We start from the raw sequence: 15,827 nt of genomic DNA on the forward strand, positions 1-15,827 counted from the left end.
GGTAGCTCTGGAAAGTAACTGAATCCCAGCTGGTGTCACTACCAGTGATCTCCTCTTAAGGACTTCTGGGAAGAGAGAGTATTAAGAGAGACTGAGGGATCACTTCTCTCCCAAAAAAATAGCTAGAGGGCAGATGGAGACTTCTGGAGGACTGCCCTGGAGCTCAGGATACCAGGGGAAGGTGAGACACCACCCAGAAGAGAAAGAGGCAAAGGAAAGGAGTCTCAGCTGGCTGAAAAGTACCATAAGTAAAGCTGCAAAAGCATCAGCAGATGCTCTTCCCCCCACCTACAGAGCAAATAGCACTTTGTGGATCGCAGCGGCTATGGATTCTTTCCCAAGAAAGAGGAGAGGCAGGGACACAGCCTACAGCAAATTTAGACTTTGGTCAGCTAATTTGGTCTGCTGCATTGGAAGGATCGCAAACTTCCAGGCCAGATGCAGCCACAACACTGTTTGCCCTAAAAGCCAATCAGGAGCTAAAGATAATTTGCCTTCTCTAAACACCCTCCCTACCACCCTGGGATTGGCTGCTAAAGAAGTGGAGGGAGGGAGAGTGTGGCCAGCCAAGTGGGGAGAACTCCCTCTGTGGAAGTCTGTTTGCAAGGACATTGCTTCTGCACCACCCACCCACCCAAGGAATTACACTAAATGCATTCCCCCTAGCACCTAGGGTCTGAGCTGAGCAGTCTGCAAAAGACCACCATCTGCTGGTCGGACCAGAAAAGTCCATGAAAAAGGAAAAATAATAATAAACAAAACGGGAAAGCAGGTGCCTTTACTGCCACCCTCTACAAAGCTCTCAGAAACTGGCCTGCATCCCACTGCTGGATCCTTAGCCCTCGTTTGAGCAGTTAAATAGAGGCCATCCTAAATATCTATAACATGTTGAACCAAGAGTCAAAGAACAGTGGTAGCACACAGCTACTTAACAGTAAATCCCTAGGCAAGAGAGAGAAACTGAAAATTAGAGTAATCTCAGTATCAGAATCAGATGCCTAGACATCAGAAAAAAATTACAAAGAAAAAGGAAGATATAACTCAGCCAAAGAACAAATCAAAGCTCCCAGATGAGACATAGGACTTGATTCATACAAATGCCCTACATCAAATCATGGAGTTGAAGGACAACATGGCTAAAGAAATAAAAGACAAACTTGAAATCTTGGACAGAAAAATAACAGAGCTTATGGGAAAGAAAAACACAATAAGTGAGATTTAAAAATTACAATAGAGGCACACAACAACAGATTTGAAATCACAGAAGCATCAGCAACACAGAGGAAAGAACCTGAAAATGAAGACAGAGAAGAAGAGACAGAGAAAAGAATGGAAAAAAATGAGCAGAGGCTCAGGGAGTTGAATGATAACATAAAGCATACCAACATAAGTGTTATGGGAGTTCCAGAAGGAGATAAGAGAAAAGGGACAGAGAGTATTTGAGGAAACAGTGCCTGAAAATTTTCCAACTCTCATGAAAGACATGCATATACATGTCCAATTAGAATGAACCCAAATAGATCTCCCCCAAGACACATAATAAGCAGACCACCAAATGCCAAATAAAAAAAAAAAAATTCTGGGGAAGCAGCTGTGGCTCAATCAGTTGGGCTCCTGTCTACCATATGGGAGGCCCTGGGTTTGGGTCCCAGGGCCTCCTTGTGAACGCAGGCTTGCCCGCATGCTGCGGAGAGCCATCGGCCCACAAGTGCCACAGAGAGCTGATTCAGCAAGGTGACACAACAAAAAGGGAGACAAAAACACAGAAAAGTGTGCAGCAAATGGACACAGAGAGCAGACAACAAGCAAGCCGTGGGGGAGTGGGGGGGCAGGGAATAAAATAGAAATAAATACAGACACAGAAGAATGCACAGCAAATGGACACAGAGAGCAGACAACTGGGGGGGAGAGGGAGAGAAATAAATAAAAAACAAAATCTTAAAAAAACAAAAAAACACTCTTATGACACTCTTCCACAATGTTACAAATGTTTCACAAAAATGCACGGTATTTGTGGTGGGTGATGTATGGGAGCACTCTACAATGTTATGCATCTTTGTTTTGTAAGTCCACAACTTTTACTATACACATTGTGTATGTCAAGTATGAATGATATACTTCAATAAATTGTTTTTAAAATGAACATAATAATAATAATAAATAGCTAATATTTATTGCATATTTACCCTGGACCAGGAATTTCATATTTATTACTAAATGTCATCCTTTCAACAGTCATTGAAGGCAGGTACTCTTATTAGCCCTGCTTTGTAGATAAGGAAACTGAAGCAAACAGAGGGTTGGCAAACAGCTCATATACCTGAAAGAAATGGGATTCAAACCCAGGCAGGTTGACTCCATAGCTCACATTCTTAACCACCATGCTAACGATCCTGAAATAATTTAGACTCACAAAGGAAAAAGACCATCTGATTTAGCTGTGGGTTTTTTTTTTAAGTACAGAATATTCTCCTTTGTTTTCAAATCTGTATAGTACTTTGAACTACACAAAGCATGACCATCTTAAAAAATCCATAGGGGACTAGCTTTGATGAATACACACACATAATCTGTACAGAGGCTATTAAGGATGACTTGCAGACCGTTAAGCCACCTATAATCTCATGTACACTATTAACGTAAATCAATTTATATGAAAGTAAAATTTAACTAGCTTGTTCTGTCACAAATTCCAAAACAATAGAATTCCAAACAATAATATATGTGCTTTCAGTTTAACTCTGAATATCTTTATTAGATATTAGAAGATATTGTATTGTAGATATTAGAAACTCACATTCAATACAATATATGTAAAGTACAACTGCTCTAAGAAAAAGACAAAATGCTTTTATGCCACAGAATCATTTTTGTAATTTAAGGCTTAAAGGTTAATAGGTAGTTATTTTAGGTAGGCCCTTCTCTTACAATTAAGAAGAATTCAAAACAATAACAATTAACAAGACTCTTCATGCAGGCCTAGACATTACAAATATAACTGTGTGCAATTTTTCATAATGCAAAGCAGCAAAAATCCAAATTCACAGGTGAGGCTTTCAAAATGTTGGGAAATGTTCAAAATAACCTTGAAATGACCAATACTCAAAAAAAAAAAAATGCACATCCCAGATTTCATCTAAAAATAACACTCACTATTATACAAAAAATATAATTCTCGGGAAACGGACTTTGGCCCAGTGGTTAGGGCGTCCGTCTACCACATGGGAGGTCCGCGGTTCATACCCCGGGCCTCCTTGACCCGTGTGGAGCTGGCCCATGCGCAGTGCTGATGCGCGCAAGGAGTGCCGTGCCACACAAGGGTGTCCCCCGCGTAGGGGAGCCCCACGCGCAAGGAGTGCACCCATAAGGAGAGCAGCCCAGCGCGAAGGAGGGAGCAGCCTGCCGAGGAATGGCGCCGCCCACACTTCCCGTGCTGCTGATGACAACAGAAGCGGACAAAGAAACAAGACGCAGCAAAAAGACACAGAAAACAGACAACCGGGGAAGGGGAGGGGAATTAAATAAATAAAAATAAATCTTTAAAAAATATATATATATATATAATTCTCAATTAACAATTTCGTAATGTATTCCAGTACCTTCCACTTGATCGAACTCTTCTTCTTGATCTTCTTCATCTCTATTACAGTCAATAACTACATGGAAAATATGGGTATTAAAAATATAAAACTACTCAAGTGGTAAAACTATAAAGAAAAGCAAGGAAGTGATTAGTAACAAAAAACTCAAGATAGTATTTACTTTTGTAGAGAAGAGGAACTAGTAATTGAGGGAAGCACAAGGGAAGTTTCTGGGTGCAGGCACTATTTGCTTCATGCCTGGATAGTAGTTTCATGGGGGTATGCTTTGTAATAAACCATATAACTTCACATCTTTGATTTCTGGGCTTTTCTATGAATTTTATTTCACAAACAAAAAAAGTTAAATGAAAGGAGGAGGGCTTATAAAGGATGATTAATTTGCTCTAATTTTAGAAACTATAGAATTTAGTAAAATGGACCAAAAAATTCATCTGAAACTGCTTATTGCTTGTAAAAGTACAATGGACACCCAAAATAATTATGTCTTTCCAGATAATATGTGACCAACTTTAGTTATCCCCATTTTGGTGATATGGGACAAAGCCAAAATTAGGTTATGAATGAAAAAAAATGTGATATTAGTAAAGAGGTGACATTTTAACTAATACATCAGCTGATTAGATTCACCTGGCTTCTCCCTGGTCTGTGGGATTATACCACTTTTATCTTTGATAGGAAGCAAGTGAATCAGTTCTTTCTCTGGTGCCATTTGCATAGTTCTTGGTATTTTTTCATATTTATCTATAATGCTCTCATGCTTCCGTTTCTTGGCATGAACAGGCTCACTGGAGGGAAAAAGATTCACTTTTCAGTTTTAGTACATTTAAAAATAACCTAGAGATCTATCATTAAAAATAGAGAAAATAAACCCCTGGCCAAACTTTCAACAGGTATACAGACATTAGCACCTAGACCAGTGCATGGCACGTAACAGGCATTCAAACATTAACTGAATGAATGGACCATACAGATGGTCTACCACAGACTCTTAACTATGACTACATCTAATTTTCCCTTTAAAGGCAAATTAAAGATGAAAGTTGCAGCAAAGGCTTTTCAAACACATTCCAGAGTCAAGGGTGACATCATGCTGTTCTATTTTCCCATAACCTTCAGAACATAATATGGAGTTAAAATTCCAGATCCAATTCTTGTGAACATAGGGAAGTCTCAATTTCTTCTCTACAAATGGGAATAATACCTACATTACAGAATAATGAGGATTAAGTAAGATCACAGCCACAAAGAACACAGGACAGCTGTTTTGTCAATGCCTCAAATTTTCCCCCATTCATTATACTTAGTTATTCAGACTCAAAAGAAATAAACTTGTACTTGTCTTATTCATGAGCTTCCTTTAGTCAGAAAGCAAATTGAATAAGAGTGTATACACCCTTTGTAAATGTTGTACTCAGAGGTTTTCATCTTGCACTAACCATCTAAATAAAATTTAGAACCAAGTTTTTAACAATAAAATAATGTAAATGATGACAATCTAAATGAGGTATTACCTAGAAGAAAGATCTCTTGTTAGAAAAGATGCTCTTTGTCCTAAATCCTTCATTAACTGTAAGTCATCTTCATCCAGCATGTCTAAAGGAAGGGCTTCCTCTTCTTCCTCTTCCCTCTCAACCCTTTTACCTGCTCCTAAAAACAAACAAAAAAGAAAAACAGAAGAAACAAGTATTACAGATGGAGAACCCTCTGTGTTTTGGTGTCTACAATAGGAATAGGTATAGTTTTTCTAATACTCTAGCAGGGTACTTGTAAATGGGGGCTGTCTTCTTTCTCATGATGGGGTGTCCTGAGCTGGACAGGACATTAGCATCCCTGACCCTGCAATCTAATTGCCAGGACCACTCCCATGTCATTGTCTCTACTAAAAAGGGCAAGGGCAGAGCAGGGAAGGGAAGGGAAGAGATCTTGAGATGCCTTTCAGGGCACTTGAGAATCAATCGCTTATCCCCTTAACTCCTCATCCCCAATGACCCGCTTCCAATTTATTTCAGCCACCCTCTCCAAGGGTCACATCCCAAATCTCATTGCTCACCTTACTATGACCACAACCTTTTGTCCTTCCAGCTCTCATCAGTTACTTTCACTGCACTTCCTGATCAAATATACAGATTTTCAATCCTCTGACCCACTCCACCTTCTCCCTATCTACCAATGTGTTTGCTCTTTTTTCACTCCCTCACTTAGTTTGCATGGTCTGTCACTTCAATCACTCTCTTGCCAACATCCTCAACCACTTTCCCTTCTACACTTCAGGCAGTCACATCTAAGAAAACTCCAGCTTTGTACCAGTCTAACTACTCTCTCTGCTCCCTTTCCCTATTTCTTACTTTTGCTTGCTCTCTTTCTCCAACTTTTTCAATTAAAAAAAAATACAATGCCAATTAAATGCCAGGCACTGTCCCAAGTGCTGGGGATTCAACCTCAAACAAGACAATTTTAGTGTCTTCCCTATGGGAACTTACAATTCTCCCTGATCCCAAGATTGGTAAATACTGCTATCTGCTATACAGATGTACACACTGCACAACATAGAACTCCTATCTACTTCAAATGAGCATCTATTTCTCAAAACGGATCAACAATTGGTTTCCCCAGATTTCTCTCTTTCCTAGTGTAACTTTTTCAAGTCTTATATCTATCATCACACTTCTAACTCTGCTACTTATCTCACTTCACAGTCATTAGAGGACCTAGCTTACAACTTTACTGAGAAAAAGAGAAGCAGTACACTAGAAACTCTTTCAATCTCCTACACTGAATTCAACAGCATCTGCACTCACCCTCACCTCTTTCCTTCTCTTAACATAGGAAAAGTTGTCTCTGCTCCTACAATCTGGATCCCGAAATTCCTGCCTTCTTAAGAGACCTTCTTCTAACATTTAAGTCCTCTCTCCAGTATCTTCAACCTCTCCATTCTACTGACTTCTTCACATTAGCATTTTAAGACGGCCAAGTAATTTTTCCAGCAGGCAATCTGTCAGTATCTTATTAAAATTTAAAATGCACTGTAATGCTAGTTAAGTAAATCACAGTACTTCCGTAGGAGACAATAATATGGAGCCACTAAAAAAATTTTTTTGAGAACCTAAATGAAGAAAGTAGGAGACAATGGTAATGAAGTGAATCATTTCCTGCACAGACCACATCGATCATAGAAACAGCATATAGCACTACCTGTTTTAGAGCTGTACAGTATTCCATCATACATATACATTTATATCATTTAATTGAACGATTCCTTGTTGATGGGCATTTTGATTATTTTCAGTTTTTTGCTATTATTAACAATGTGGTGATGAACATGCTTGGGCATGCATATATTCTTGGCAAACGTTTCCAAACACAGTTATAAGGTGAGTTTCTAGCAGAAGGATCACTGAATCAAAGGAAAGTATCTTTCTTTTAACCCATCCAGAGGAAACTTATTTATAAGGATATAAGCATAATTTTTTCTTCCTTTTGTTCAAAAGAGTATATCATACATGAGATGACAGCCTATAATTTCAAATGCGTGAAAATTTTAATTCACACTATTCTTCACCTTGTTTTTTTAAATTAACGAGTCATTTTGGAGACTATTTCGATTAGAGCATAAAGAGCTTTCTTTTTCTTGCAACACTCTTCTTTTGATTTCTAAGACAGTGTACACATCACGTTTTCTTCCTAAATCTCTAGCTCCTCCTCTAACCCCTATACAGGTTTTTTTTCCTCCACCTGTTTTTGTTTTTTTCATTTATTTATTTCCCTCCCCCTTGTGGCTTGCTTGCTGTCTGCTCTCTGCATCCATTCACTGCGTGTTCTTATGTGTCTGCTTGTCTCCCTTTGTTGTGTCATCTTGCTGCGCCAGCTCTCCACGGGCACAGGCCATCAGTTCTTTGTGGCGTGCAGGCCAGCTTGCCTTTACCAGGAGGCCCTGGGACATGAACCCAGGACCTCCCATATGGTAGACGGGAGCCCAATCAATTGAGCCACAGCTGCTTCCCTTCACCTGCTTTCTAATGTTGGGATTCTTTAAAATTCTGTCCAGGGTCCTCTTATTCTCATGCTACACAATCTCCAAATTGATTATACCCAAGTACAAGGCCTCAGTTACCATCTAGAGCTAAAAGTATATAAAACTATTTCTCCCACCAGCTCTCTCACATGGAACTTTATACTCTTACATTCAACTGCCTAACAGACTTCACTTACATGCTCAACACATAAGAAAGAAATCTTCTGCTTTTATTTTCAGTAACTATTAGCATACCATGCTTTTTATATTCTATTAAAATATAGATGGTAGAGATCTTAGAAAGCATCTAAACTATTTTTTACAGATGAAGTATCTGGAGATTAAATCACTTTGACCAAGGCCACAATGCTAGCAAATAACAAACTTTTTTTAAAAGCCCAATTTCCTGATTTCAGGAATAGGTTGCCAGGGGATCAAACTGAAAAGTCAGGACTAAGAAAATGCAATGGACATGAGAAGACAATAGTTATTTAATAATTAGATATAGTCAATTATGAATACCCTAAAAGTGCTAGTAACATTGTTGTAGAACTGGCCTGGCACAAAATGGTATGATTCCTTACCTGTTCTGAGTACATGCAGTTCTTGGATAGTTTCACAGAAGAATCATCCTGAAAAGTACAGCTCAATAGGACTCCAAGTTTCCAAGTAAAAAGCAAGCCAGAGTTTAGAAACTAAGTGCACCTTGGCAACACTGAGAAGAATGCACCAGGGAAAAACAATGATCTTACCTTAGACAATTTTCTGTGAGTGGAAAAGAGGTAATACTGGCATGCTGCCCAAGATTTATTTATTTATATGGCTACTTGGAGTTTGTTTTCCCAAGTATTATATTTTCAGAACTACTTTCAAGACATACTAAATAAAAACAGAGGCTCTTTCTCACAAGGAATTCTGGCTTTGAATGTTTTCTCATATTGACTATGACAAAACATAAGGGAATACTATTCTTACCTATTCTTAGGAAGTTCTAACAAAAAGAAGAGTGATTACTAGGAAGCACAGTCACTTCCAAGGAAGAACATTTTAGAACAAATCAGTGGAAACTAGAGTACATGAGGGAAGCGGACTTGGCCCAGTGGTTAGAGCGTCCGTCTATCACACGGGAGGTCCGCGGTTCAAACCCCAGGCCTCCTTCATCCGTGTGGAGTTGCACCACACGCAGTGCTGATAAGCGCAAGGAGTGCCCTGCCACGCAGGGGTGTCCCCGTGTAGGGGAGCCCCACACGCAAGGAGTGCGCACCCTGTAAGGAGAGCCGCCCAGCGCAAAAGAAAGTGCAGCCTGCCCAGGAATGGCGCTGCACATACGGAGAGCTGACACGTCAAGAAGACGCAAAAAGAAACACAGATTCCCGTGCCACTGACAACAACAGAAGCAAAGAAGAACATGCAGCAAAATAGACACAGAGAACAAATAAAAAAACAAAATAAAATAAAAAATAGAGTACATGAATGCTTTCACAGTTACCTGGTCGATTTCCCCTTGGGTCTTCCAATGGAACGGGTTTCTTAGACACAGCATCTTTTACCGCTTGCCTTAGTTTTCTCTGTTCTTTTCGGTACTTTTTCAGAGTGCTTTGTTGTTTAAATTGCTTATTTTTTAGCTTGTTTTCAAGTTTGACTTTACTCGTTTTTAGCAACTTCCGAAAGCTTGGGACCTGTTTTTTATTTCTTCTCTAGAAAACAATAACATAGGCAGCTTGCATTGCCAGAAATTTAAATTATTTTCTTTTTTAAACAGGTTAAAGAGAATTGATTCTAAATTTCATCAGACCAGTTTGACAATTTTCAAGTGTGGCCACCATGGGTCGTGCATATAAGAGCTGAAACCAAACTATGGACTTAATTCTCCAGAATGGCACCAGAACATCAGTTATTCAACTGTGGTCATTCTGTGACCAGAATCCCAAACTACTGAAAGGGGTCTTGGACCCAAAAAATGTTAAGACCCACTGATCTAATGATAAACGGTTATTCGGGGTTACTTTAACACTTGTAGTTTAGCAAACTCAGAGCAAACTGCTGCTGTCCTTAACATAATACTTTTACAGTTTACAAAGGGCATCAACTTTCTCAGCAGCGACTGCTGTTATCCTCAAATTACTAATGAAGAAGCCTAGGATCAGACAACTTTTGTAATGTGCCAGAGATCCCTAAGCCAAGGAGGGCAAAACTAAATTCTGGTTTTTGAATTTCAGCTTTCTTGCTCATTCAGAAGTGCAAAGCCCAGGGTTAACTGTACGCTTCTGTGAAAACAAGAGCAAATCACTGCTGCCCTATTTCCTTACTCTTTAGCGGGGGAGGGGTGGGGGATGAACTCGTTTCGGGTCTCAAGACTTATACCATAAACTCGTCAAGGGCAGAACCCAGCTTCTCACCATTACAATGAGGGGTTTGAAGTCTGACATACTATGAATGCCAAGACTCCGTACAGGTCTCTTCGCGGCTCCCTACAGCAGTGCGCACAAACACTGGGCAACTAAGAATAAGGGAAGCTGACGGCTCAGAGGGTCCGGAGGGAGCCCTGAATCTAGGACGCCGGCCCCTAAACAGGGGTGAAAGCCCGCCGAAAGCCTACACTAGGTAGTGCCTCTGTCAGAGCGGCCCTGAGCCGCGAGACCCGGTTTCTCAAGACACTTACCGCCTTCATCCTTAAGCCTCAAGAGAACTGCAGCCCAACAGTTTCACCAGGATTAGGGATAATCTAGGAACCCCGGGAAATACACGTGCCAAAACGGTGATGTTCCACAAGCCGGAAACAGCCTCCAGCCCCGCCCATCCTCCGCTGCCGGAAGTGGGAGGAGGGACTTCCGTGGGCAGGCTCGGGCGCCTGCCCTCTCGCGGTGACAGTATCCCGGCTCCGGCTCAGTGTCCCTGCAGTGCCTGCGCACGAGCAGGCGCGGAGCCCAGAGAAGGGCTTTGGGTTCGAGGGACTTTGAAATGTCACTGATTTCTTTGACTCGCCTTAGTTTGCATTTTTTGAAGTCTTGAGGAAATACAGGTCCTCCTCTTAGACCGTGAGAACTTGATATTTTTTTCAATCACTTTATTGCGTTTGTGCTTTTCATGTGGCTTATCCCATCCTATTATAGATACTGATATATTTTTTTGCTCTGTTTTCCTATGTAAAGTCTTGAAGGCTAGAAAAGCTTATTCCTCTTGTGTATTGCGGGACCATGGCCCAGCCCTGCGCAGGCACTCGGTATGTTTGTGGAATGGCAAATGATTTCTCAAGATCTTTACTGTACTCAGAAGTCTATGATTCTTGATATTTTATTTTGAAAGATTTTTTTACTTCATTTTTAATAAAGAATTATCTCAGACTCAGACATTTCAATATTTTACAGCTATTATCTTTGTGTAAATTCTATCTGCTTAGTAATTCTTCCCAAGTAATTTTAACAGGATGATTAATGTATTGCAAGTATATGTTTTTTTCAGAATGCTTTTCTCTCAATTTTTTTTCCTAATGAAATTAAATATTCCACTTAAGATTATTTTATTAAAAAAAAAACTGTGAACGTTGAGCACAGCCCTGACACAGAGGCTGGCTTCCTCAGGCCTGACCCAGGTGGAAGGAGCAAGCAGAGGTGTATAGGGCTTTGAGTGCCATACATGGTTTTGGCCTTAATGAGACTGAGAAGAGACCTGTCAATTTCTGGATCCTACCACAAAGACCAAGAATGTTCTTCTATATGGGATTCTCCTTTCCATCTTCCTTCCAACCTCCCCGATCCCGCTTTGCTTGTTCTCCTTCCACTCTCTCAGAAACAGCAGAAAATCGGTCCCACTGGAGTATTACCTCATCAAGCAGATAGAAAACATCAGCCAGCACTCTTCCCACGTACTTAAATTCTTTCCCAAATATATCAACATATCTACAGTCACTCCCAGCCTTCCAGTGTTCCCTCCAATCTCTCCCGGGGTTGGGCACCCTAGCTTCAGTTTAAAACTAACTCCTCTTTAGACTACAGTTTCTGTAGTAATCAATTATACCTGTCTCCTGTGTTCTTTCCCTCATGCCCCCCCTCTCATGTATCTTTCCCCTCAGCCTAAAAGCATATTACGATTTCTTCAATCCTCACATTTTTTAAATGACCCTACATTCCATTGATTGCTGTTTTGTCTTCCTTCCCGGTTTGTCCTTCCATCCAGAAAAGCAGTATTTTTCTGGTGTCTCCACTTCCTCTTCTCTATTAGCACAGTCCAAGCCCATGCTAGCTTTTTTAGGAACTGAGTCATATTCTTGGCTCATTTTAAGTTTATAATCTAGTGAAATCTCTGGATCATTTTTAAGCAATTGTTGCCAGTGAAATCACTCCCATATTGAATTTGAGTAATCTATTATTGTATGAGCCCAAACTTAAAAATGGAATTTTACAAAATTTTTTTTAAGATTTATTTTTTATTTATTTCTCTCCCCTTCCCTCCCCCCCAGTTGTCTGCTCTCTGTGTCCATTTGCTGTGTGTTCTTCTGTGACTGCTTCTATCTTTATCAGCGGCACCAGGAATCTGTTTCTTTTTGTTGCGTCATCTTGTTGTGTCAACTCTCCGTTTGTGCAGCGCCATTCCTGGGCAGGCTGCACTCTCTTTCACGCTGGGCGTCTCTCCTTACGGGGCGCACTCCTTGCGTGTGGGGCTCCCCTATGTGGAGACACCCCTGCGTGGCACGGCACTCCTTGGGCGCATCAGCACTGCGCATGGGCCAGCTCCACACGGATCAAGGAGGCCCGGGGTTTGAACTGCAGACCTTCCATGTGGTAGGTGGACACCCTAACCACTGGGCCAAGTCCGCTTCCCTCTTCCAGCCTTTTTGATCATTTTTAATTGGGTTGTTTGTCTTTTTGTAGTTAAGTTAAAGAATTTCTTTTTATATACTGGATATTAATAAACAGATCACTGTTTTCCAAATATTTTCTCCCATTGTGTAGGTTGTCCTTTTTCTTTCATGATGAAGTCTTATGAGGAACAAAAGTGTTTTTGTTCTTGTTTTTTTTTTTATATCAATGAAGTCCCATTTATCTATTTTTTTCTTTTGTTGCCTGTGCTTTGGGTGTAAAATCTAAGAGACCCTTCCCTAACACAAGCTCCTAAAGATGATTCCCTGTTTTCTTCTAGGAGTTTGAGTGTTCTGCCTCTTATATTTAGGGTTTTTATCCATTTTGAGTTGAGTTTTCAATATAGTGTGAGGTAGGGTTGTTTTGTTTTTTGGTTTTGTTTTTTTGTGTTTTGTATTCTTTTTGTTTGTCTGTTTTGGTTTGGTTTGGGGTTTTTTTGTAAATGGAGATCCAGTTTTTCCAGCACCATTTGTTGAAGAGACTATTCTTTCCCAATTGATGGGACTTGGCAATCGTGTCAAAAATCAGTTGACCATAAATGTGAGGGTTGATTTCTGAGCTCTCAATTATATTCACTTGGTCTATATGTTTGTCCTTGTGCCAGTACCAAATAGTTTTGATTACCTTGACTTTCTAATAAGTTTTAAGATCAGGATGTGTGAGTCTTCCAACTTCTTTCTTCTTCTTCAAGATGGCTTTATCTATTTTTTTTTTTTAACAATGCTGCAAAAAGCTTTACTGTTTACACTTGGTTCAGGGCTTGTTAGAGGGCTACAAGAGGGCAGTTAGAAAGATGCCTCCTGGCTGGAGGGGCTCAGGCAGAAGCCTGGATGCTGGGGGAATAGAGCCCTCCCATGGCCTCTGGGCTCCGGAGGCTCCTAGTCGTGCTTGAGGGTGAGCCTTTCAAATAGATACTCGCCCAGCCCGGCCTGCAGGCCAGCAAGCCTGCGGAGGTTGGTCAGGTGGTCGCCTATCTTTTTGATCAGTTTCACCTCCTCATCTAGGAAATGGGTCTCCAGGAAGTCACACAGATGGGGATCTGCATTGGCAGATCCCAGGGCATGCAGATCCAAAAGGGCCTGGTTCAGGGACTTCTCCAGGACCAGGGCAGCTTCCATGGCATCCAGGGTATTACCACACTCATCTTTGGAAGGCTTCTGCAAGTCCTGGAAGAGGGCGCGGCCACCACGCTGGTTTTGCATCTTCAAGAGATGCTCAGCACCCTCCCGCTTCTCCTTCGCCAACTCGCGGAAGAAGTGGTCCACGCCCTTCAGGGCCACATCGTCACGGTCGAAATAGTAGCCCAGAGAGAGGTAGGTGTAGGAGGCCTGCAACTGCAGGTTGACCAGGCGGTTCACAGAAGCCTCCACGTCGGCAGAATAATTCTGATGCATCTGAGAGTTCATGGTTGGTCGACAATGAGGAGCTAACCACAAAAAAGCGGTGTTAGCTGGTCCCAGCAGTGGGGGATGGCCGAAAAGTTGGTCCCAGAGGTTGCAACTGGAGAAGCAGTTGCAAGGTGGTGGAAGCCGAGGGTGTGGGGAAGAGTCCCCAGGTCTGTTCCGTTCAAACACTGTTGAAGCAAGAGACAGATCCGCGGGACCACCAGGTGCACTGTCGGCTTTAGCTATTTGAGGCCCTTTACCCTTCCATATAAATTTGATGATTGGCTTTTCCATTTCTGCAAAGAAGGTTGTTGGAATTTTTATTGTGATTGTGTTAAATCTGTTTCCCATGGGTAAACCTCCCTCTCCCAGGTATCTAAAGCTGGTAGGTTTTTCTTACAGATTGCCTGCCTGTATAATTTTTTGTACTCCTTTCATTGACTCATACTGCTTTTGCTTGGAGTACAAATTCTGGAAGGAGGGTCACCCTGGGGAGGACTTTCCCAATTCATTCTTACCCAGCCAAAATAGGGCCAGGGATCCATGAAGGGACTGCAGACCAGTTCCAAAGTACCCTGTGGATGGGCACCGAAACTTCTCCAAAAGATCTCCAAAGCTGAGTTTTCCTGACCTGTCCAGCAAATGCAGCTCTTCAGCTATCTTTACCCCACAGTCCTGAGGAAGTCCTGTGTCTTTAAATCTCTACTGCCTCATACCATTACTAGATATATACCCAGAAGAACTGAAAGCAGAGACACTAACAGACACCTGCACACCAATGTTCACAGTGACATTATTCATGATTGCCAAAAGTTGGAAACAACCCAGGTGTCCATCAACTGATGAATGGATAAGCAAATTGTGGTATATACACATGATGGAATATTATTCAGCTGTAAGAGAAATGAAGTAATGAAGCATATGACTACATAGATGAACGAGGAGGACATTATGTTGAGTGAAGCAAGCCAGACACAAAAGGAGAAATACTGTATGATTTCCCTATTATGAATGAAATGCATTGTATAAACTCATAGAGTTAATAATTAGAATATAGGTCACCAGAAAATAGAAGGAGGATAGAAAATGGAAAGCTGAGGGAAGTGGACTTGGCCCAGCGGATAGGGCATCCACTTACCACATGGGAGGTCCACGGTTCAAACCCCAGGCCCCCTTGACCCATGTAGAGCTGGCCCACGTGCAGTGCTGATGCGCGCAAGGAGTGCCGTGCCATGCAGGGGTGTCCCCGCATAGGGGAGCCCCACGCGCAAGGAGTCCGCCTTGTAAGGAGAGCCTCCCAGTGCAAAAGAAAGTGCAGCCTGCCCAGGAATGGCGCCGCACACATGAAGAGCTGACACATCAAGATGACGCAACAAAAAGAGACACAGATTCCCATGCCGCTGACAACAAGAGAAGCAGACAAAAGGAGAACACACAGCAAGTGGACACAGAGAACAGACAGCTGGGGCGGGGGCGGGGGTGAAGGGAGGGAGATAGATAAATAAATAAATAAATAAAAGCATTAAAAAAAGAAAATGGAAAGCTGAGGGTTAATCTGTGTAGAATTGGCAAAAAGGTTGTTTGTAAATCTTTGGAAATGAAAAGAGGGTGAAAGCATATCATGGTATTTGTAACTAATAGTGCTATTGTATGGGTATGACAGTGGTTGAAAGGGAAAGTCTAAGGTCATTTATATTACTAGAGGGAAAGCTAGAAACTGTAACATGGGTCTGTATATGATAGCAAAACCTCATGTAAAACATGAATATGGGTGATATTGCATATAAGATAGTTTTTACAAATATAAATACAAATAGAAAGAAGGAAAAAGAATAACAACTACGTATGGCAGGAGAAGCATAGAGAGATTGAGAGGTGATGAGTATTGTTTGTTTTTTGTTTATTATTATTATTATTGGAATAATGAAAGTGCTCCAAAAATGAATGAAGTGATGAATGAACAAATGTG

The 15,827-nt window shown here is 41.3% G+C and overlaps 1 protein-coding gene and 1 pseudogene across 2 annotated transcripts in view; both read right to left on the reverse strand.

Annotated features, from left to right (window-relative positions):
- Positions 1–10,447, reverse strand: part of NOC3L (NOC3 like DNA replication regulator) — a 40,640-nt gene extending 30,193 nt beyond the window's left edge. Inside the window, exons 1-5 of one of the 2 annotated variants that reach the window (XM_058298797.2) lie at positions 10,277–10,428; positions 9,104–9,311; positions 5,114–5,249; positions 4,230–4,387; positions 3,600–3,656 (exon numbers count right to left, since the gene is read on the reverse strand). In XM_058298797.2, coding sequence (XP_058154780.1) covers positions 3,600–3,656; positions 4,230–4,387; positions 5,114–5,249; positions 9,104–9,311; positions 10,277–10,285 — 568 coding nt within the window. In that variant the 5' untranslated portion in view covers positions 10,286–10,428. Of the gene's footprint in view, positions 1–3,599; positions 3,657–4,229; positions 4,388–5,113; positions 5,250–9,103; positions 9,312–10,276 lie in introns of both variants that reach the window. The other variant, XM_058298796.2, reaches the window with a different exon arrangement.
- A 2,750-nt stretch (positions 10,448–13,197) lies between these two features.
- Positions 13,198–14,070, reverse strand: LOC101447559 (ferritin light chain pseudogene; annotated as a pseudogene).
- Positions 14,071–15,827: the final 1,757 nt, after the last annotated feature.

The sequence above is a fragment of the Dasypus novemcinctus genome, chromosome 6, assembly GCF_030445035.2.
Source record: "Dasypus novemcinctus isolate mDasNov1 chromosome 6, mDasNov1.1.hap2, whole genome shotgun sequence".
NCBI lineage: Eukaryota > Metazoa > Chordata > Mammalia > Cingulata > Dasypodidae > Dasypus > Dasypus novemcinctus.